The sequence below is a fragment of the Spodoptera frugiperda genome, chromosome 24 (assembly GCF_023101765.2).
Source record: "Spodoptera frugiperda isolate SF20-4 chromosome 24, AGI-APGP_CSIRO_Sfru_2.0, whole genome shotgun sequence".
NCBI classification, from domain to species: Eukaryota; Metazoa; Arthropoda; class Insecta; order Lepidoptera; family Noctuidae; genus Spodoptera; species Spodoptera frugiperda.
The window spans coordinates 205,319-229,311 of NC_064235.1; the positions used below are offsets into that span (position 1 = coordinate 205,319).

General features: G+C 37.3%; 1 protein-coding gene and 1 long non-coding RNA gene across 2 annotated transcripts in view; both read right to left on the bottom strand.

Annotated features, from left to right (window-relative positions):
- Positions 1-2,501: 2,501 nt before the first annotated feature.
- On the bottom strand, positions 2,502-6,723 carry LOC118278694 (galectin-7-like). Its single transcript, XM_050703806.1, has 6 exons — positions 6,636-6,723; positions 5,805-5,893; positions 4,851-5,055; positions 3,840-3,977; positions 3,245-3,275; positions 2,502-2,566 (listed from the first exon to the last, which is right to left on the bottom strand). Exons 1-6 carry the CDS (start codon positions 6,657-6,659, stop codon positions 2,556-2,558), a joined length of 498 nt encoding a protein of 165 aa, XP_050559763.1. The 5' UTR covers positions 6,660-6,723; the 3' UTR covers positions 2,502-2,555.
- An 11,552-nt stretch (positions 6,724-18,275) lies between these two features.
- LOC126912275 (uncharacterized) overlaps positions 18,276-23,993 on the bottom strand; it is a 41,874-nt gene continuing 36,156 nt past the window's right edge. The window contains exon 2 of the long non-coding RNA XR_007706895.1: positions 18,276-19,129. This is a non-coding gene — a long non-coding RNA (uncharacterized LOC126912275). The remainder of the gene's footprint in view (positions 19,130-23,993) is intronic.

Here is a 23,993-nt window from a genome sequence, read left to right on the forward strand (position 1 = left end):
TGCTGGTAAAACAATCTTCTCATACATTTATACAGCATTGAATTCGGTGTAGTATCCGTATAAAATGTTTTCTGTAAACCAAAAATTGTTAGTACCGAGAAATTTCACTGTCAATGGTACTTTTTGATGCCGATTTGGTTTAGGCGTCATTTCTGTAACAAACATTACCGTGAAACGGTGTGAATAGTATTCAAGGGCTGAATAAATGTTGGGAAAATGTTCTAACATGTATTCACCCCCATTCTTATGTCTATTCATCCTTTGAATTCTGTTCACCCCGTTTTCCAGTAACTGTTTGTATTCTTACAAATAGATTAGCTAAATTATCCAGGTTGTGTTTTTTAAAAACATTATTTTCTTTTTATTGTATTGTCGAAATGTTTGAAATGAAATATCTTGTCGTAATTTCTTTATTACATTTTGTCAAAGAAATTGTATTTTTTTTCCATATTAAGATTCTGTAAAACACTACGATTATATTATGTTCAAATCCTAATTTCACTGATAACACCATATATTAAATAATAAATAATTACTTGAACATCAATAATCACTGATTTAACTAAGTCAGTGTCTACCAATGAACGGATTCATTCCCCGTGTACATACCACACACTATTTATACTTATTTAAAGTAAAAAAATAAGAAAAAAACATGTAATTTTACTTGAAAAGCCACTCTGTTTTGTGGGAACAGCATTGGAGATACTAAATTATAATGTTTTCATTTAAAAACATAGTGCTAAAGAAATTATACAGTATGGAGATCACTCCTATGACTTAAATGAAACTACAAGTAATACTCGTCCACAGAAGTATAATACAATAGGGTAGATGACTAATTTTTATTTTAATGTCCGTCTTGTAGATTATTTTAAAATATTAGACACGTATTTTTTATTTTCTTACGGAAACAAATACTTTCGAAGAATATATTTGAAATATCGCGTGACGTCACTTTAGAACGTTTTATACTCTATAGTGAAGTTAGCTCCCATCCTAAAATTGATTTTATCTAAGTATTGTTATCTTATATGACAAATAAAAAAATACGTGTCTAATATTTTTTCATTACCTAACTGACGGACTAATTACATTTTTAATTTTCATACCCCGTCATCATCCCTATTAAATATTTCAACGAAAACAGAAAATTAAAAAGAAGCAAATGTAAATCAGTATTAAATTCTGTGTGAACAGCTCCATGTTCCTTGACCACAGAAGAGCTGTAATGTAATGTTGTAGGTTGTCTAGGAATGTTACGGACATGCGGCGCGGCTGTTATAATGCCGTATTTGTAAAGAGTGTTCAAATTAGCTCAACGAGAATAATGTACTTTTTGGCTTACCTACTGGGCCTATTTCGCTCATTTTTCATATATCGTCAGCTAAGATGATAACAAATATGTGGTTTAAATTAAGTCATAAGAGGTTTCTCCATACGGTATACGGAATTTTAAAACAGTTTATGTTACCTCCGTATAAGTTACTCAGACTACGGTCTCTACTTACCCCCAGGACACCTGTAGCTTTGTTGCTACGAACCTAAAAATATTGCACTAGTCAAAACTATTGACATGTTTCGATGCTGTTTTCGCAAAATATGATCTAAATGTAACATTTTGGCAATTTGGAATTTTAGTTTATGTAGCAATAGTTTACTCGTGTATTAAATTATACAATCCTTGGTACTTTTAGTGTTTATGTATCCGACATTTTAATTTATCAATCAGTTTAGCCAAATATTTGGTACTATGTAATTGAAATCTATATATTAGGTACAAAAGTGTTATTATTTTGGCTTGAAATCTATTGAAAAACTATCAAAAGTACTTATATAGTATTAATAATCTATAAAACTTATATAAATGTCGGCGAAAATTATATATTTTTTGTTTATAAACATTGTATAATATTTGTTTTGTGTACATTTTGTATAAAATTAAATAATTAATTTAGTTTTGTTAACCAAGGATTCGAAATGAATAAATCATTTTGGAAATTCATGTTTTTTTGTTTTATTTGTATGTGTAACAAACCTTTTACAACACAAGTTGGTACTACAAAAATTGTAAAGGATTTTAGGAAATAGGGATGATGACTGGGTCAAAAATAAATTATTACAACTTTTCGATACAATAAGATATTCAAAAATAATCGCACTCTCATTCATAATTTTGATGAGCTACTTAATTTTCAAATTTTTTTTTTAGCAAAATTTCTAGAAATAAGTCTGCTATTTGACGTAAAAATCTGATGACGTCATAATAGAGTATTTCATACAAAGTTCATAGAAAATATCGTTTTTGACGTTTCGAAAAAAGTATTGAATTTGACTAGTAGGAAATATGCCTATTGTTTTTCAGTTTGTTCAGCAGTGGACACTTCTAGGCTGTTGATGATGATGATGGAAACCATTTTCAGGACAGCGTTGCTATTCTACTGGTCACTTAGCAGCCAGCGAACATCGACAATAGTGCCCAATAGAAGTATTATAAAAAAATAAAACAAAAAATGAAAGTGAATTAGTTTTCCGGTATCATATTCTCTCTTTGTCTAGTACGGACCTGAAAAAGAAAAAGAATATTGTTAATTTTTATATCACCACCGAAGATCGGGTTTATTTGACAACAGGAGGTAACTTTGATCTCTTAAATAATCTCTAGTCTCTCTTTCTTAGTCAATTTGTTGAGGAGCGGTCTACGGGCAATAGGAGCCGAGCAGCAGTTGAAACTGAGGGCTCGTAACATAGGTATACTATAAAAATATTGATTCTAGACTTATTACAAACTAGCGACCCAGCTTCCCATGGGTATAGGTAATTGTCATACATAACCTTCTCTTGAATCACTATCTATTACAAAAAACCGCATCCAAATTCGTTGCGTAGTTTTAAAGATTTAAGCATACAAAGAGACAGAGAAAGCGATTTTGTTTTAAACTATGTAGTGTTAAAAAATCCTATTTGTGGTGGTCTGATGGCGCGCGCGCCAAACGCGACACATCGCACGCACGGGTCTGGTTCTGGTCGGGCGGCGAGCTACCCTTGCTCGCCGTCCGCAGGCCCGCACTTACGGTGGCCGGAGATCGTCCCGCGATCCCCGACGCCCGGAGTGTCTCTCGCGACGGCTGAGGCGTAGGGAGGTTGTTCGTTCCCTCACGCGCCCCGCCTCCTCCTTAGCTAGCATGACTGCTTCGCAGGAGGAGAAGATACTGAGACCTTAAGTTATACATAAAGTACTTACCGCAGACTTGGTCATCGTTTGCTTGCCCAGACTGAAACAAAACAGATTTAACAGGTTGTATTAAACAGTTTCAATGAGCTGTATTCTACCAACCAAGGCCATCCGTTAGATATCCACAATGGAGGTAGTTGTGGAAACAATTACATTATATTGTATGGCCATCGAGATTAACGAGTGTGTACCAAATATCAGATCGATCTGTTGTCAGGAAGGGGGTGAAGCTCCAATTACTAAAGACCCAAACTGACGGGGCAAGCTAAATAAAAAACTGTTTAATAAGACAATTTACCTAATTAAATCTAATTCTCGTAGTAAAGTAATAACGCATTTGCAACTCCTGTCGAGTTGCGAGTGTCCATAGGTGCTGGTTGCTTAGCATTTTTTGCGGTCGGAACATCATCCAATGACTTCTATCGCCTTGGGCGAGGTGAGAGGGAGTGTCAGACTCTTACTGACTAGAAACCACCCCGTTCCTTCTCACGCTTTGAGCCGGAGCCCCGGTAACCCGCTAGGCAGTCCGTAGCTCCGGGTGGTTGCTTATCATAAGGTGATCTGTTTACTCGTTTACCGACCTAGATGTCACAAAAATACTTACAAGGTAATCCACCGGTGGTGGGGTTCCCCCGAACTCAATGGACTCTATGCTGACATCCCCCCACGCGTTTATATTAGAGATCCTATGGAACGGGACGCGGTGGAAGAAGTCGCAGAAATGTGCTCCGTTTATCATCACCTGGTGGGAGATAATGAGATTAGATTGTGAAAATCAGAAGAGTTATATTTGGTTTCACCCGCTCTGTCAGAGCGTGATGTTTTATAGCTGTATTCTATAGCCTTCCTCGATAAATGCACTATGTCAACACTAAAAGAATTATTCAAATCGAACCAGTAGTTCCAGAGATTAGCGTGTTCAAACAAACAAACAATCAAGACAATTGACAAACTCTTCATCAGCTGTTTATAATATTAGTTAGTAACTAAATAGTAAATATCTTAGTAAATTATTAGTAATTAGTATCCTCTAGAGTTATTAGTATAGATGGTATAAGCCGTTAAACGCCTGAGGTACCCCCTTCCTTATCTTCCCAATTCCCGGTATCCCCAATATCCCTCAAATTCCTAACCCCCAAAAGGCCGGCAACACTTGTAACGCCTCTGGTGTTTCAGGTGTCCATGGGCGGCGGCGATTGAAAGAAAGAATAACAGTTTATTTGCACCGATTACAAAAATAATAAACATAAATAATTGATAAAATAAAAATAAAAGTATACACGGCGCAAAAAGGCCAGTACTCAGCTAAAATGCCGTGACCCGAGCGCGATAGCTTACCATCAGGTGATCCGTCAACTTGTTTACCGGCTTATACTATAAAAAAACTTCACGTTCCAATTTCACGCCTTTTTATCCCCGAAGGGGTAGGCAGAGGTGCACATTACGGCACATAATGCCGCTATATAATGTACACCCATTTTTCACCATTTGTGTTATACCTAAGTCCCATGTAATAGGGGGTGAGCCTATTGCCATATACCGGGCACAATTCTAGACTCCGTGCTACTACTGAGAAAAACTGAATAAACCCAGCAATACTTCACGTATCACTTACCTTAAAACGATCGTAATGACAGATGAAAAGGATATCAAATGGTGTTCCAGGTGTGAGTGGTAGCGCTCCGTCCTCCTCTTCTACACCCCACGCACCAGCGATGTAATGGTTTCGCACGGCGGTGTTGCTCGTGAAGCGAGGGTTGAAATGGAACGCGATCATATCATATGCATTTTTATAATGATGTTGGAAGTTTAGGCCGAACCTGGAGACAAAATTGTAGCGTTAATATATCTTCACCACAATGAAACACATTGTCACAGTTTGAGCATTTGCGAGGCCTACCCAAATGTTCTTTTGGTTGATATTGTTCGTCGGATCATGCAGCAACAGCCGTCAGCTGAGCTAATTGTAAACTGACACATGCGTGCTGCCATCTGAACAGGTCCGCTCATACTATTGTGGTTCTTTTCTCTAAAGACCACTACAGAATCAACTTGCACGTTTCTCTCACATCTTTAATTGATTTTGTCTGGACTTTAAAGAGACTATGACCTCAGAGTTTGTTTCGGCATTTCTTCTCAGAGTAATCCGATAAAAAATCTAGTTATTTTAGAGATTGACGTGTAAAAGTGTTATCTTGTATCCTATTTGCAAAAATAAATATCATTTATAACATCAACAGCCTATAAGTGGCCATTTCTGACCAAAGGTTTTCTTCTCACACGAAGAAAGTTTGAGCATTAATCACCACGCTTGTTCAATGCGGGTTGGCGATTTCAAACTTATAATTAGAAATTATAAGCTCAGGTTTCCTCACGACGTTTTCCTTCACCGTTTGTCAGTGGTGTCTAAGTAATCTTAGAAAGTACATATAAGTCGGAACAAGTCAGATTGGTTGCCAGGTTTCGAACTCTCACCCTCATGTGGGTGAAGAAGTGGGTGCCTTAACCTGCTGGCCACCACGATAGCAATATCTATACATTAGTTTTAAAATATAAATAAGAAACTTACTTCGTGGCTTCAAGAGGAGTGCTTCCCTTCACTCTCACCATGCGACCAGGGAACATACCCCCCGGAATTGGAGGGGAGGTCAGTAAAACCTGAAAGGATATAAAAAGTTATTTTTGTATGGTATAATTTTTTTTTTTTTTTTTTATTGTTAAATGGGACGACGTTTGGCCGCTATCTCACCTGATGGTAAGTGATGATGTGGCCTACGATGGAGCACGTCTGCCCATAAGCAACCTATTCACTCGGGCTTTGAAGACACCCAGGTTATACCCATCAGGAAACACAGTATAAGCCGTTAAACGTGATGGTAAGCAATCGCCGCCGCCCATGGACACTTGAAAGACCAGAGACGTTACAAGTGCATTGCCGGCCTTTTGGGGGTTAGGAATTTAAGGGTTGTTAAAGAATCTACACTTTGGAACGAGCAAATAGAGCAACTAGAGGACTGACCGACAGACAGACGTTATTAATATTATTATATTTGCTTTGACATTCAAAAGTGCCTTCCTGGTCAATTTGAAATAAATGATTTTGACTTTGACTTTGAATTTGGGCCTCCGGTAACCTCACTCACACAACGAAACATAACGAAAGCGTTGTTTCACGTCGGTTTTCCGTGAGGCCGTGGTATCACTCCGGTCGAGCCGACTCAGCAGTGCCGAAGCATGGCTCTTCCACACATTTTTTTTAATAACTTTGTGTTTTATTTCACACACAAAAAAAAAATGACGGGTATGTACAGTTTATGCGAACATTTGATAATAATTATTGTGTATTGGCTTCAGTTTAAGTTCATAAAATAACCAAAAACATGTGAAAAAAGGAACTCACCGGGTTTCTGATGGTAGAATTCATCTTTTTTTATGTGAAATTAAACGATGGTTATTGCAGGTGACTGCTCGATGTAACTGTTGCAAACTGAATGCGTGTATGTGGCCTTATAAAGTACAACTGAAGTACCTATGCCTACGCCAGCCGCCACATGACCACACACACCACATCACGCCTTTTATCCTCGAAGAGGTAGACAGAGGTGCACGTTACGGCACGTAATGCCGCTATACAATGTACGCCCACTTTTTACCATTAGTGTTATAAGGCCCATGTAATAGACACAATTCCAGACTCTGTGCTACTAGTTACTCAGAGATTTTCGAAAAGCTGAAAAAAACCTAGTAATTCCTTGCCCGACACAGGATTCGCACCCGAGACCCCTTGTCCAGCAGTCGTGCTTGCGACCACTCGGCTAACGAGGCAGTAAACGTAAAAGAGTGTAAAAAAAGTTTCTTTCTACAAAAAAAAAAAAAAAAAACGATGCCCCACACTAGGATTTTCTCCTGTGTCGTGGGTGCGTATACAAACATACAAGTTCACATACACACGACACCCAGACCCGAAATAACAATATGTGGATCACACAAAGAGTTGCTCCGTGCGGGAATCGAACCCGCTACACGTTGCACGGCAGCTAGTTGCCCAGCCACCGCACCAACCGAGCAGTCTTTGGGAAAGTTGTTTGTAATCATGAGTACAATCACGTGTTTAAATATCGTTCACTAATTACCAGTCACCTTATATAGGCTTTTTATCCCACAGGAACACAGACGAAGTCACTGGCAGAAGCTAGTCTAGTATCGATGAAGGCGGCTAACAGTAGGTAGACTATACATATTCAAAAATATACCTTTCCACAACCACAACCTCATCCTTAACCAAAAATTTTAATTGAAAAAATTTTTGTTCACACCATATTGATAACAAAACTATATTCAACCACAATTGACCAAAAATAAAAAACTGGTAAAATATTGCTTCGTACCTAGGCAGTGGCGGACTAAGGGGGGGGGGGGCGGTCTGCCCCGGGCCTCTGGTCTTGGGGGGCCTCCAAATGGCTGCAAGTTCCCTTGATTAAATCGTAAAACGCTTCATACGTTTTTGTCGGGACTCCCGCCAAGGTCATATACCATACACGATGCAAAATGACTGTGAATAGTGCTGACATCCAGCAGGTTGACAGCAGGTAATATAGGACGTCGGACCCACCTATTTACGGTCGTCTTGCATCGTGTATCGTATGCAGTGGCGTAGCGTGCCTTGACGGGGCCCCGTATAAAAATTTGTTTGCCCCCCCCCTTTTCTTCAGGAGGGAAATCATCCAATGACTTTTCCCGCCCTGTCCCTAAAAGAGGGTCTTAACGACGTTGAGCCCATGTTTGGTGGCCCTTACGACAACCTTAATTTTCCTAAAGTTGCTGCCAACTAAACGCATGCTTTACGCGAAAAAATAATATGGCATTTGTAATTTCTGAAATTTAAAAAAAAGTGGGAAGTTTTTATTTTTTGCTTATGCACGTTGGGGCCCCTATAACCCAGGGGCCCCGTATATTTGATACGGCAGATACGCCCCTGATCGTATATGACCTTCGCGAGTCCCGTCAAAAACGTTAATGTATAAAGCGCTTAATCGGAGTTGGAGGCCCCGGAGACAAATAAGTACAGATATCCTGTAATATTGTAATAATAGTCTTGCCATAAATCTATACATATAATAAATCTGTAGAAGGGTCAATTCTGTACATTGAAAATATTGAAAGAATAAATAGCAGGGGGTGTTACTGGATCGATACCAAACCCAAATATGTGATTAATTTTTTTTTGTCTGTCTGTATGTTCAGGCATCACGTGAAAACTAACGGTTCGATTTCGATGAAACTTGGTATAATTAATTATACCTTATTATCCTGGGCATAAAATAGGATAGGGTCGGGTGTCTCACATTGAACCAGGCAGCTACATTTAACCACCGCCGAATCTCGAAAATGTGACATTGCTAAAGTGCGCTAATATGAGTAAAAGAGAGGTATTTACGTTCCATTCCTGCCCACTAGTTTACGTGGCGATCGCGAGCAAAGTGTTTTTATGAGGAGCATTCGAAAGCAAACTGACTCAAAAAGTAAATCTTTTTTGCAAATTCAATTCTTTTTTAGCTTTTTTCGATTAAATAATATCAATTTAATTATATATACATTGTTTTCTATGGTTAGTTAGCAATTAAAAGCGCTATAATTCGTGTTTTTATGAGATTGATTTGCCGGTAAAATATTGAAGTTAGTTATCAAAACGTGGTGTGTCTCACAGTGAGCCACCTGAGGGTGGTACACATTGAGCCTTGGAACATTACGTACATCCCAGTCACTAAATTAGTTTTTTTAAAGAAATCTTTTTAATTTGTTATAAAATGGTGCGAAACGAAGTGTTAACAAGAAAAGTGGTGGGCATTTGGCTGGCAACATGCTTAAAGCCCTTAAACTGCACAGGTGAAAGTATTCGTATAAGATTTAAAGTGATTTTAATAAAATTAAATATAAGGCTGATTATTAGACTGTTGAATAGTTTGTTTTATAATAAATAAAAATTGTATAATTCACTATTCCTGTTTTTATTATTCTCACAAAGTTTTTCGCTTTGATTTCGCTTATAAATGGAACTAGAATACATAGAAATAAGGTGGCTAAATGTGGACCATACCCTGGTTAAATGTGTACCACCTGAAGTACTCATTGAACCAAAAATCATTTTTCATGAAAACCATGTTTACACTGAAACTAAAAGGAATATGAGAAATTAATGTTTTACAAAATTAAAGCTAGATAAATTTGCTAAGTATACACAAAAAATTAAAGACATTGATTGAAAATCCAGCCCACTATGAGACTTTGAAATTTACCTGGTTCAATGTGAGACAGCTTACCATACTTTTTATCCTGAAAAAAATACTTAGAAAAAATCTTTATTTTTCAGTTTTATTCTACAGAACGCGAGCTCAACAGCAGTAGCTCAATAGAGAGATCTCCTTAATTATTATGGGCCTCGCCGTATTTGGGTCCAATAGATATTTATGAGATGTCATTGTCAGAGTTACTCAAAATGGAGAAATAAAACTTCCACGCGAAGACCGACATCCGCGCGGACGGAGCCGCGGGCGGAAGCTAGTTGTATAATATTTTGCGATATTAAAATGGAGTGGGGTGATAAAGAGAATCGAATCGCTGTGATTGCATTACACAACGTAGGTATGGAGCCAAATGCAATTTTTAAAAGTCTCCATACACTTTTTTTTTTTGAGTGAATAATATGTACTCGAACGTCAATTATAAGATCTGAATCAAATAAACATAATTATGTAAAAATACTTAGGCAACATATTCGAAATTAATCAAAATGTTTTTGCACTAAGAAGGGCCTCATTCAATTATGCCGCCCCGGGCCTCTGACTAGGTTAGTCCGCCACTGTACCTAGGTATGCTTTATTTCTATAATAACTATCATGGGTTAAGGGTTCCTTAAATTCCTAACCCCCCAAAAGCCGGCAATACACTTGTTACGCCTCTGGTGTTTAGGTGTTATTCAATACCGGCTAATTCATAAAAAAATAGCATCGGGCACCTTCGGGCTACTACGACGTAATGTTGTTTGACGAATGGATTTTTATCAACAAACTACTCAGAATTAATTAAGGCGTCCAATGGTCGCTTATATATTCCTCTTAATTGGATAAATTCTGTGTAAACAATAGACTCTGGGCTAAATATAGAGTATCTCTCATACATACATACAGGCTGATTGTATTTTGTAGGTAATAAGTATAACTTAAATAGCGAGTAGTCATCGATGGCTGCTCGTCTGACCAATTTGGTATCAACGCCGGAGTTCCTCAGGGGTCAGTACTTTCAGCAACGCTCTTTTTGCTGCACATCAACGACCTACTTAAGCCCGGTATCTTTGGGTATGCAGATGACAGCACAGTTGTTGAAAGGTATGTGTCCGATGCGCGGACTAGCGGAACACAGATCCAGTCTCTAAGAGAATCCATGGTCGAACGGTTGAGCTCGTCCTTGAAGGCGGTCTCCGATTGGGGAGACGCCAACAAAGGACTGATGACGGGGTATGAAAATGAAAAATCGATTTAGTCCGTCAGTTAGGTAATGAAACAATATTAAACACGTATTTTTTATAGCCCAAGCCGTGGTATGACTCCGGTCGAGCCGGCCCAGCAGTGCCGAAACATGGCTCTCCCGCACTTAATAGAAATATAATATACAATAGGTAAATGATCATATAATGTATCAGAGATATTGTAAAAATATATTTTTTTAAAAGAGTAACGATGGAGTTTCTTGCTCGTTCTTCTCCATTCGAAGCTACACTTTGGAACGAGCGCCTAGCTTCACTGACGGACAATTCAATTGGACGTTTCAAAAGTGCCTAATTTAGGATTAATTGAAATAAATGCTTTGACTTTGACTTCAGATTTTTTTTGGTATATTGCGGCAAATGAGCAGACGGATCATCTGATGGTAAGCAATCGGCGCCACCCATGAACATCAGAGGAGTTACAAGTACACTTACAAAAAGAGAACTAACAGTTAAAATAAAATAAAAATATCTGTCGGTCAGTCCTCTAGTTGCTCTATTTGCTCGTTCCAAAGTGTAGATTCCTATGGAGAAGAACGAGCAAGAAACTCCATAGGTTACTTTCAAACAATTTCAGTGTTAAATATCAATCAGTCACCCTGTATATAAACACACATATACATACATATATACAGCAAAACATATAATAAATAGACCAGTGTACTACACATATACCAAGAGACTGGTAGTGGCGAAACGTAATTAGTTTCAATATTCAACTGTAAGTGAATCGGCGCACAACGCCGGCATCGCGCCACCAGCCGCTGTCTGCCCCCCACTGCCTCCCACAGGGACTACACATCGCGAGGGTGGGAGCGACCTGCGTACTGCGACTGTCGGGGACCTGCATCAGGTCTTGGCTCCTTGAGAGTGGACATCCTACACTGTGCTTGGTGGTACGTGGGCTCAAGAAAACCAAATATATTGTGTGTTATAAAGTGTATATAGGGAAAATTTTGTTCAATTTTTTATCAGTAAAATAACAAGTGAATGATACTATATACTTGAACTTATAGATAACGATGTTAAGATACTTCGTTTGTATAAAACTCGACATATAAATCTAACCAACTGACGGAGAAAAGTGAAATTGTGTGTTTAAAAGTTCGTATAGATTAGTGATTGTGGATTTTGAGATAACATCACGCTTTTAATTGCGATTGGTTATACAGAAATGTACTTTATGTGACAGTGACTACAGTAAGTGAATAAGTATAAAATACTGCAATTTAAGTAGAAATCAATTGTGTTTACAGTCTTTAAACACAATTATAGACTCTATATATAAAGACAGTGAATATAATTTTGAATAAAACTGTTCGATATAAGTGAAAAAACCATGTTTCCAGTATATTTTATAGTGGGCCTTATAAACATATTCGCGCAACGCGATAACTACGGCATAAAGGACCCACCGCCGAATGGAATGGACATCAGAGTAAGAAGGAGTCTACCCGACGCAGGATTCGAACCTATCACCCACACAGTATACGAAAACCAGCTCTTAGACAGACCTAAAAGAAACCCGTATTACAGAAAAATAAGAATCCCAGTCAACACACGAAGTAACAGTTCCGACACAACCAACAGATACGACATATTCAATCCAAACTACAATTACTTGTTTAATAGAACCAATGTAACTAACTCGGGAACCGGGTATAACAACCGGCCGTATATACGGTCATATCCGTACGGGTATCCGCCTGGTTACGAGCCGCGCCCCGCTACACCCGGGTATAGGAACCCGGGTAGCACACCCGTATATTATAACTATCAGAACCCGAACGGTCAGAGCTTCGCTGGGTATAACAGCTACACGCCTCGACCCGTCAACTATAGCCCATTATTGTATAATCTAGCTAATTACCCTAGGAATAACGCGCAAAATCTAAACGTTAGAGGCAGTAGCAGTTATAATAATAATAATAATTTGCCTACACCAGTGAATAACAATAATTATAACATGCCTACAACTTTGCCTACGCCTAGTAACGACCCCTACGGAATGATACCTACGTCTAACAACACCAACCCTTATGGTGCGCTACCAAACAATAATTTGCCTACGGCAGTCTCGCCTACGCCTAGTCCTGTGGTAAATGTGACGACGCCTAGTCATAATACGAGTAGAACTACAACTGAAAGGATATTATCGGGTTGTGTTATATGCAATATCCCGTGTCCTGAATTCATGAAAAGGATAGGAAGATGGTGCGTTAACGATGAAGATTATTAGTAGGGGTAGGTATCAGTAGGGGGGGAGTACTTGACTGGGGTCAAAGTCAAAGTCAAATCATTTATTCCAATAAAACCATAAATAGGTACTTTTGAAATGTCAACAAATATAGTCTGTCAGTGAAGCTAGGTGCTCGTTCCAAAGTGTAGCTTCGAATGGAGAAGAACGAGCAAGAAACTCTATTAGTTCCTTTTTTATAGAGTCTGTAAGATTATTTTAAAACATTACACACGTATTTTTTATTTTCTTACGGAAACAAATACTTTCGAAGATATATCGATTTGAAATATCGCGTGATGTCACTTCTTGGTACATTTTATACGTAAAAATGACGTATTTGCTCCCACTCCTAAACTTTGATTCGTTTTATCCAAGTATTGTTATCTTATATGACAAAATAAAAAAATACGTGTCTAATATTGTTTCATTACCTAACTGACGGACTAAATAGATGTTTAATTTCCATACCCCGTCATCATCCCTATTCACCCATCCTTAAAATACCGCCGTAGATGTAACCTGACCTTATATGTAAGTTATTATTTAGTATTTTCCCATAATTATATAAAATTGTATGTCTACTACTGAATTAATATAAATAATTGTAATAAATATATTTAAGGAAACATTGTGTGTTGTTATTGTGTTTTCCTGGCAAATGGTGAAGGACAACATCGTGAGCAAATTTGGGTTAGTAATCATGAAATTAGTCATTGTATATTTCAATAAGGGTCAGTTTACCTATACTAGCGCAGAATCGAAGCGTCTTTCCAAAACTGAACATAACAAATTCAACCTTAACTCCACATCGTATCGCACACATTACTTTTGAGATTTTATAAAGACGCGTACATTCTAAGGAATTCGCGCGTTTGCGCGTTAACAACGCCGATTGGTGCGCGCATTCTCGCGTATCCACGCGCCCACTAGCGAACCTACGCGTCATCCGTTGGATATTGGCCTGCGTCGGTGTTGATCGCGATGGTCTATCGCGCGTATTCTAGCGAATGCGCGCGTATTCGCTGGGATTCGCTTTGGTTGTAAAGAACTTGACGCTTCGACGCTGTGCTAGTATAAATTGACCCTTATAGAGTAAACCTTGATTGTTTTTTTTTTTAAACGTTGCCCCACACTTGGATTTTCTCCTGTGTCGTGGGTGCGTTTACAAACATACAAGTTCACATACACATGACACCCAGACCCGGAACAACAATTTGTGGATCACACAAAGAGTTGCTCCGTGCGGGAATCGAATCCGCTACTCGTTGCACGGCAGTCAGTGACAGTTGCCTAACCACCGTGCCAACCGTGCAGTCAAAGTAGTTATTTTACTATTTTTCTAGGAAGAAATAAAACACCCACATGATAATTTACATTAATTTATTTATTTCATTTCAACATTACACTTACACCACGCATTCTTAATTATTAGGGAATGTGACACATAGTGCGCGGGCGCATGATTGACTCAAACCTAAAGCAGGGGGTAGACAGAGGTGCAAATATACTGTACACAATATAACACCCACTTTTCACCCAGTCATGTAATAGGGGGTGTGTTAATAATATTTTTATGGTATAAGCCGGTAAACGAGCAGACGGATCACCTGATGGTAAGCAATCGCCGCCGCCCATGGATACCCGCAACACCAGAGGCGTTACAAGTGCGTTTGCCTCCCTGCTTTGCTTGAGTCAGTCATCCGTTCGTATATTTTAGTGTATATAATAATCATTTCGATGGGTCAACAAGTCTATAGTATAAATTAGTTTAGTCATAAAGTACGTATTGAGAGAAACGGAATGAATATATAATATAGTCTGGTAGGATCAGTAGAGACCTTTTAGGTACCTAACTGAATGTAAATTAGGTAAGTAGTAGATATTTTTATTTAAATTGTAAATCTTGTTTGCCTAAGTCAAATGATGGAAAGTGTAACTACTGAGCTAGAGTTCTCAGGTTCGATTCCTGTGTCGAGCATAGTGTATATTATTAAGGGTTTATCACCAAGATTTTAATGAAATTGAATAGTGTGTCTATTATAATTTAATATTCACAAAAACACACTCTTTACCCGACCCGGGAATCGAACCTAAGACCATATTATACTCATCACTACTTGACAAACGAGAAATTAAAAAAATATACATAGTCAAAACTGCCTCCAGACTGTATATTCATCCCGTTTTAACATAATGGAGCCAAGCAGAGTGAAGTACAGATGACAGAATATTGTACATAGTATTATATATATGTTACGGTAAATCTGATTAATTGAAAATTATTAATAATTTAACAAAATTATTAATAATAACCACACGTTTTGGTAAATGTGAATAATCAATCGAAATTTATTACTTTTAGTAGTGATTATTAATAATTCACGACACATATTGGTGAAAGTAATAAAATAAATATAAAACCTATGTTTTTTGACCAGCATGTATTTATTTATAATGTTAAACACCGTCTTACGATTATATTAATTAGAGATCACGCAAACAAGGTTACTTGTACTTGCTTTAAACCGAAAGGACAACAAATTCTGCGCGTAAGTGCGGGTCTGCGGACGGCGAGTAGGGGTAGCTCGCCGCCCGACCAGAACCAGACCCGTGCGTGGGGCGCGTCGAGTTCTACGCGCGCCTCAAAGAGCCATCAGACCACCACGGATGGGGCCCAGTAAGGCTGATGCCTGTTCCGGAGCTGCGGACTACTTAGCGGGTTTACCGGGGCTCCGGCTCGAAAAGCAGGAGTAGGAACGGGGTGGTTTATAGTTAGAAAAAGTCTGATACTCCCTCTCGCCTCGCCAAACAGGGCACATTTATCTACCGTCAAACTTATGCTTAAATGTCTGTCGTGGTACATAAAATTGTAACAAAAATAAAATTAAACAATTATTGTTTCATTAACAAAATCAACACGAATCCTAAAAGCAATCATCAATAATCATATTATTTGGTTTACCTGTAAATCTTCTGTAGCACTAATAAATGCATCAAATTAAATTTTTAAAAGTACTTATTATATCTTAAATTATAGAATTCAACAAATACTTGTTGTGTAAGTACAATATATTACCTTTTAAATTAAAATAAAAATAACATCTTGGCCACTTATTACATTTATCACTACTAGGGTAAAATTATTAATAATAAGCGACAAATGTGATTAATTTATCACTTTTACCTCGAGTTTCGGTAATTATTAATAATAGTAGATAATTATTAATAATTTTCAATTATTCACTCTTACCGTAACATATACATACATACAAACATACATATGTTCTTTATATATGTAGATTCTCGCTCCAAATGTGATATGAAAGTAGGATAGGCAGAAATCTATCAATTATTCAGTATATAGGTAAGAAAACAAAGATATATTCAGTACAGAGACAGTAGCTATTGATAATTTTTTAAAATAACTATCGTGAGATATACTAAATTAACTAAAAATCACGGTTTACGTAAATTAATGGAGAAAAGCTCTACTAGTTTCGAGTCACAGAGGGACTCTTCATCATGAGCAGCGTGCGCAGACGCGGCGACTTCGCGAGTAAATAGTAGAGCTTTTCTCCATTAATTTACGTGAGAAAACCGTGATGTTTAGTTAATTTAGCTATTGTTATACTAAATTGTACGCTTTGTAACGAAGCCATATCTTTTGTAACTCACTGCCGCACTCAGAGACATTTAATGATTACTTAAACTATTGCTTAGTAACGATTTTGTATGAAAAACAATTGTTAAGGATCCGATTGAGTAAACGTTAAATGACTCTGAGTATGGCGGTTAGTCGGCTCTAGACAACCAATGGTTGCTGTCTCTGTACTGAATCTATCTTTATTTTCTTACCTAGATACTTGGCTGACTAGAAATACATCATGCCCCCCACAGTCCCCCCCCCCCAATGACTACACATCGCGAGGATGGAATCAACCTGCATATCAATCTATAGTACATTTGTGCAAAAATTTCAATTATTTAACTAAAAATTTAAGTAATTTCTGTATATATGACAATAAATTAAGTTTAAAACATATTAAAATTATTTTTTAAGTATTACATTTTTAAGTATAATAGACTAGTATTATAATTTCATTTTTGATAACTTAATACATTTATGTTAAAAGGTTTCAATGAGCTGTATTCTACCAACCAAGTCCTTCCGTTGAGGTATTCCTCGAAGCGCAACTGTTTTGAAGCGCACCTCTCCAAGCGCACCTATTTTATTCCTCGAAGCGCACCCGTTAGTTGCGCTTCAAGGAACTATTAAAAATATTAATTTTTATTTCCTCGAAGCGCACCTATGTTTTATTTTCGACTAGAGAGGGGATGCTAACTGAAACTATCGATAATAAGATATCGATAATCTGATACAAGTAGCGCTATCTATGAGTAAATAAGGATTAAACCTTTAAAAATAGTTTCTTGTCGATGTATGACATCGCAAAATTAAATGTTCCGCTCAACGGTTTCAAGCGAATAAAAATTAATATTTTTAATAGTTCCTTGAAGCGCAACTAACGGGTGCGCTTCGAGGAATAAAATAGGTGCGCTTGGAGAGGTGCGCTTCAAAACAGTTGCGCTTCGAGGAATACCTCCTTCCGTTAGATATCCATAATGGAGGTAGTTGTGGAAATAATTACATTATATTGTATGGCCATCAAGATTAACGAGTGTGTGCCAAATGTCAGTACCCTTAGTATGAGTTTGCTTTACGTTTTTTTTTTATGTTAAATGGGCCGACGTTTGGCCGCTATCTCGCCTGATGGTAAGTGATGATGCGGCCTACGATGGAGCACGTCTGCCCATAAGCAACCTATTCACTCGGGCCTTGAAGACACCCAGGTTGTACCCATCAGGAAACACAGACTCCAGCAAGGAGTTCCACTCCCTAGCAGTTCGCACAAGGAAGCTTGAAGCGAAGCGCTTAGCGAAACGTTTAAGGTAATAGAATCTCGTTTCGTTTTCGTTCAACGTAAAGCGAACTCATACTAAGGGGTACAGATCGATCTGTCGTCAGGAAGGGGGTAAAATACCAATTACAAAAGACCTAAACAAACAAATAAAGGGGGCAAGCTAACTAAATCCGTTTAATAATAAAGAAAAGTGGTTTGCGCAACGATTTTAATGTTAGCGCAATATGCGCAAGTCTGACAATGAGTTGCGCAAAGGAATAAAATACAGGATTTTTTTAGTTAAATACAAAAATATAAATTTTAGACTTATATAATTAATAATAATAATCTCACGAATCGAAGGAATATAGTATATTTTAATTTAGACTCACAGCAATAGGAGATCAACTAAAATAAAATCTAATAATAATAATACAAAATGAGACTCTTAAAATAAAATAAATCACAGTATAAAAACCACTGGCCTTTGTTTTTTTATGGTATAAGTCGGTAAACGAGCAGACGGATCACCTGATGGTAAGCAATCGCCGCCGCCCATGGACACTTGAAACACCAGAGGCATTACAAGTGCGTTGCCGGCCTTTTGGGGGTTAGGAATTTAAGGGGGTATCGGGGATGGAAAGATTGGGAAGATTGGGAAGGGGGTAATTGGGCCTCCGGTAACCTCACTCACACAACGCAAGCGTTGTTTCACGTCGGTTTTCTGTGAGGCCGTGGTATCAAATTTATTTATAAAATTAAATAATTTTCTTTAAGTAGGAACTTGGCAAACTGCAACTTATTAGTAAAATATTGTTTTAGAAGATAATACTGGTATATTTAAACATGTCTGTTTGTCTGTCTTATTAATTACTTATTAAAGAAGGGCCAAATTAAAAGTACCTTTAACCGACGAGCATGTATGAAAAGACTGATGACTGTTGATGAAGCGAAAGAAGTGTGTAAGATTCGTAGCAATTGGCGTTCCATTGTCTCTGCCTACCCCCATGGGAGACAGGCGTGAGGTTATGTATGTATGTATGGTATCTATACGTATATTATAAAGCTTTCTTTGTTTATTTGAACGTGTTAATCTCCGGAATTACTATCACTTTGACTGAATATTAGTTTTACATTGTTCTCACATAGTTGAAGCAATCGAAACAATGTAACCAAGTATTGTATTGTGAACCTGATTGGAAAAGAGTAACCTATGGAGTTTCTTGCTCGTTCTTCTCCATAGGAATCTACACTTTGGAACGAGCAAATAGCTTCACTAGAGGACTGACCGACAGACAGACGTTATTAATATTATTATATTTGCTTTGTCGTTCAAAAGTGCCTTCCTGGTCTATTTGAAATAAATAATTTTCACTTGACACACACGGCTGGTCTTTAGAAAGAGTAACTTCACTAAAAGACAGACAGACAGACATACATATTTGTACAGAATGGTTGAATTGAATTCAAACTTAGACATTTAAACATTATAATTACAATATTCTTTGACATTAATCGTCGTTAAAATAAGAAATAATAAACACCTAAAGTTACGTATCATACATATGGTGAAATACTCAAACGCTACTCAATTTTAAGACGCTCTCAAAACTAGTTCTGTCCCTATCAATTCTTTATAAAATGACAGAGATAGCACGATATTTAAGTACAACTTAAAATTGAGTAGCATTTCAGTATTCGGGCGATAGTCGCCTAAAACCGATAGTGCTGCCATCTGCGATTGATTCGAAACAATTATTCACTTTTACAATGGATATGTAAAATATTTATAAATTAAATTCGCCATACAAACTTTACTTATGTACAATGATTTTTTTATATTATATATTTTTTATTCTTATATATATAAAAATGCAATTGTTTGAAGTAATTATATCGCACACCTAGTAATATATTGGCACATTTACGGTTTTCATAGTTTACCTGACTTGTTTAGTTTTTACTTTACTGACCAACGAACCGTTGTTTTACGTGCGTGAGGGGGGAAACTACAATAATGGTATAATGACACTTACGACCTCTCTCGATGAATATGGAAATAAATAGATTAATATGCACTTTTAAACACGTAAACCATATAAAGTCAATTTCGCATTTTTTGCAGATGTGCCAATATATTACTAGGTGAGCGATATGTATTTTATTATTTATGTATATTGACATACTTCAAAATTCACATATATACGTAGATATGAATAGGGGTAGATGACTAATTTCTATTTCAATGTCCGTCTTGTAGATTATTTTAAAACATTACACACGTATTTTTTATTTTCTAACGGAAACAAATACTTTCGAAGATATATCGATTTGAAATATCGCGTGACATCACTTCTAGGTACGTTTTATACGTAGAAATGACGTATTTGCTCCCACTGACACATTTGATTCGTTTTATCTAAGTATTGTTATCTTATATGACAAAATAAAAAAATACGTGTCTAATATTGTTTCATTACCTAACTGACGGACTAAATAGATTTTTAATTTTCATACCCCGTCATCATCCCTATTATTTGCGGAATAATGAAACTGTCCTTAAATCTATTTTAATTTAAGCATTTTGTTTTAATTTATTTATTCTTACATAATACTATTAATATAGTGATATCAACATACATACACACAATGTCATATATTATATTTATATATCATAGTATTATACATAGAAGGGGTAGGCAGAGGTGCACATTACGGCACGTAATGCCGCTATACAATGTACACCCCCTTTTCACCATTTATGTTATAAGTCCCATGTAATAGGAAGAAATTGTTTCCGTTGCCGGCCTTTTGGGGGTTAGGAATTTAAGGCTTGTTGGGGAATCGGGGCGACCAGACGGATCACCTGATGGTAAGCAATCGCCGCCGCCCATGGACACTTGAAACACCAGAAGCGTTACAAGTGCATTGCCGGCCTTTTGGGGGTAAGGAATTTAAGGGTGGTTGGGGGATCGGGGATTGGGAAGATTGGGTAATTGGGACTCCGATAATCTCACTCACACAACGCAAGCGTTGTTTCACGTCGGTGTACTGCTCGGCCGTGGTATCACTCCGGTCGAGCCGGCCCAGCAGTGCCGAAGCATGGCTCTCCCCACTTAAATTTGACTTTGACATAACATAAATAATTGATCAAGGGTGTAAACTACTAAATACGTACCGTAAAAATAGAAATTAAGGGGTGAATAGATACAGGAATAGTGAATAGATGTTAAGACATTTTGCCAACATTTATTCACCCCATTCCTGTGTCTATTCACCCCTCGATTTCACCCCGTTTTACCGTTAGTTTTTTTTTTATGTTAAATGGGTCGACGATTGGCCGCTATCTCGCCTGATGGTAAGTGATGATGGGGCCTACGGTGGAGCACGTCTGCCCATAAGCAACCTATTCACTCGGGCCTTGTAGACACCCAGGTTATACCCATCAGGAAACACAGACTCCGGCAAGGAGTTCCACTCCCTAGCAGTTCGCACAAGGAAGCTTGAAGCGAAGCGCTTCGTGCGAGTGGGTGGGATATCTACCATGAAAAGATCCCCTGCCTACCCCTTCTAGTATAATGCGTGATATTACAGTATATACCGAGTCTGGGTGAACGATCGCGTCTATATAACGTTTGTCTAGCATACTCGCTAACTCGTACATAGTGTCTCTTATATATATAGTATAGTATATGTACGGATCGGATTTCCGATACTTCAATATATGTGTTGTCATTTTGTATCATTTGCCTTCTCACATCACTACATAATATAAAACAAAGTCGCTTTCTCTGTCCCTATGTCCCTTTGTATGCTTAAATGTTTAAAACTACGCAACGGATTTTGATGCGGTTTTTTTAATAGATAGAGTGATTCAAGAGGAAGGTTTATATGTATAATACATGCATAATATATCACCATTGTACCCATGCGAAGCTGGGGCGGGTTGCTAGTTATAATATAAATGCAAAAGTTTGAGGTATTCCTCGAAGCGCAACTGTTTTGAAGCGCACCTCTCCAAGCGCACCTATTTTATTCCTCGAAGCGCACCCGTTAGTTGCGCTTCAAGGAACTATTAAAAATATTAATTTTTATTTCCTCGAAGCGCACCTATGTTTTATTTTCGACTAGAGAGGGGATGCTAACTGAAACTATCGATAATAAGATATCGATAATCTGATACACGTAGCGCTATCTATGAGCAAATAAGCTTAAACCTTTAAAAATAGTATCTTGTCGATGTATGACATCGCAAAATGAAATTTTCCGCTTGAAACCGCCAATCAACGACTTTTATTAGTTATTTTATGCAATATTCAAGAACTCTGTGCTCGTCGACCATAGATTGTTATTTTTTTACCCGACTGCGCCAGAAAGAGGGTTATGTTTTTAGAGAGTATTATGTATAATTGTTTGGCACGCTCTGCAGCCTAAATGGCTCGATGGATTTTGGCTTAAGAGGTCTCGTTAGATTCGTATTTACTGTGAGAGTGACACTGGATATATCAAAATAATAAAAAAAAACAAAATGGCGGATTTTTGGCTTTCTAGAATGGGTCCCGACTGCTTCAGTTTTACGATGACTTTCTTGTTTTAGGGTTTTTCTTCTTTCTTTCTTTTCTTTCAATTTGGCGCCAAAAATCCGCCATTTTGTTTTTTTTATTGTTTTGATATATCTAGTGTCACTCTCACAGTAATACAAATCAAACGACTCCTATCAAGCTGAAATCCATCGAGTCGTTCAGGCTATAAAGTGAACAATATTTGAATTTGGCGCCAAAAATCCGCTACTTTGTATTTTTTTTTGTATTTGGATATATCTAGTGTCACTCTCACAGTAAATACGAATCAAACGACCCCTATCAAGCTGAAATCCATCGAGTCGTTCAGGCTAGAGAGTGAGCAATATTCGAATTTGGCGCCAAAAATTGTTTTTTGTTTTTTTTATTATTTTGATATAGTGTCACTCTCACAGTAAATACGAATCTAACGAGACCTCTTAAGCCAAAATCCATCGAGCCATTTAGGCTGCAGAGCGTGCCAAACAATTATACATAATACTCTCTAAAAACATAACCCTCTTTCTGGCGCAGTCGGGTAAAAAAATAACAATCTATGGTCGACGAGCACAGAGTTCTTGAATATTGCATAAAATCTATATACATATAATAAAATCGTAGAAAAGTGCTGTCTGTACATTGAAAATAAAAATAAAAAAATTAGCAGGGGTTATTGTTATGTCGATGTCGAACCCAAAAACATAATTAACTTTTTTTTTGTCTGTTTGTCTGTGTGTCTATGCGCGCTAATCTCAGAAACGGCTGATCCGAGTTGGATGCGGTTTTCACGAATTTATTGTGGTATGCTTGAATTTACATTTAGTGTTTGTTTCATGTCAATCGGTTCATAAATAAAAAAGTTATGTCAAATTAAAGAATCACGTCGAACACTATTCTATGCTTATACCATTAATCTCCGCAACTATTTGACGGATTTGGTTGAAATTTGGTACAGATATAGTTTAGAACCTTAGAAAGGACATAGGATAGTTTTTATTTCAAAAATCAAAAAATAAAAATAAGAAATAAATTTATTCCGGACATACAGCTCACGGTTTCTGTATTCGCGGCATATTTACGGAACGCATACCCCGCGAATAAAGAGCTTCTACTGTATAAATAAATAATCCAAGTTGTCTTTATCCTCGATAGATGGCGTTGGGATCGAAATAGATCGCGCTAAGGTTTCGTTACATTCATTTGGTTGGGTATCGGCCGAGCGCTTCGGTACTATCGTAGAAAAAGTGTATATTAGTCGTATGATTATTTGTCTGTAGTGGTCCTGCTGTTTCGTATATTCTAAATTGGTTTCGTTGTATTTGTCAATTAATAAGTTTATTTGTTGGGTTTTCCTGGTTTTACTATTTAACGTAGGTTTAGTTTGATATCGATTATTAGTAGTTACTGTAGTTAGTATTTTTAATAAAATTGTAAGTCTAATTTATAAATTAATTAGATTAGATTTAAGTCGTTTCTTTTAAATTATTTAGTTTAAGCTTGGTTATTATAGCATAGA

Coding starts and splice junctions, on each gene's coding strand:
- LOC118278694 (XM_050703806.1), bottom strand. CDS start 6,659: ATGAATTCTACCATCAGAAACCCG. Junction 3,978..4,850: donor GTCATTACGATCGTTTTAAG/GTAAGTGATACG, acceptor ATCTCCCACCAG/GTGATGATAAACGGAGCACA. Junction 3,276..3,839: donor CACCACCGGTGGATTACCTT/GTAAGTATTTTT, acceptor GTTTTGTTTCAG/TCTGGGCAAGCAAACGATGA.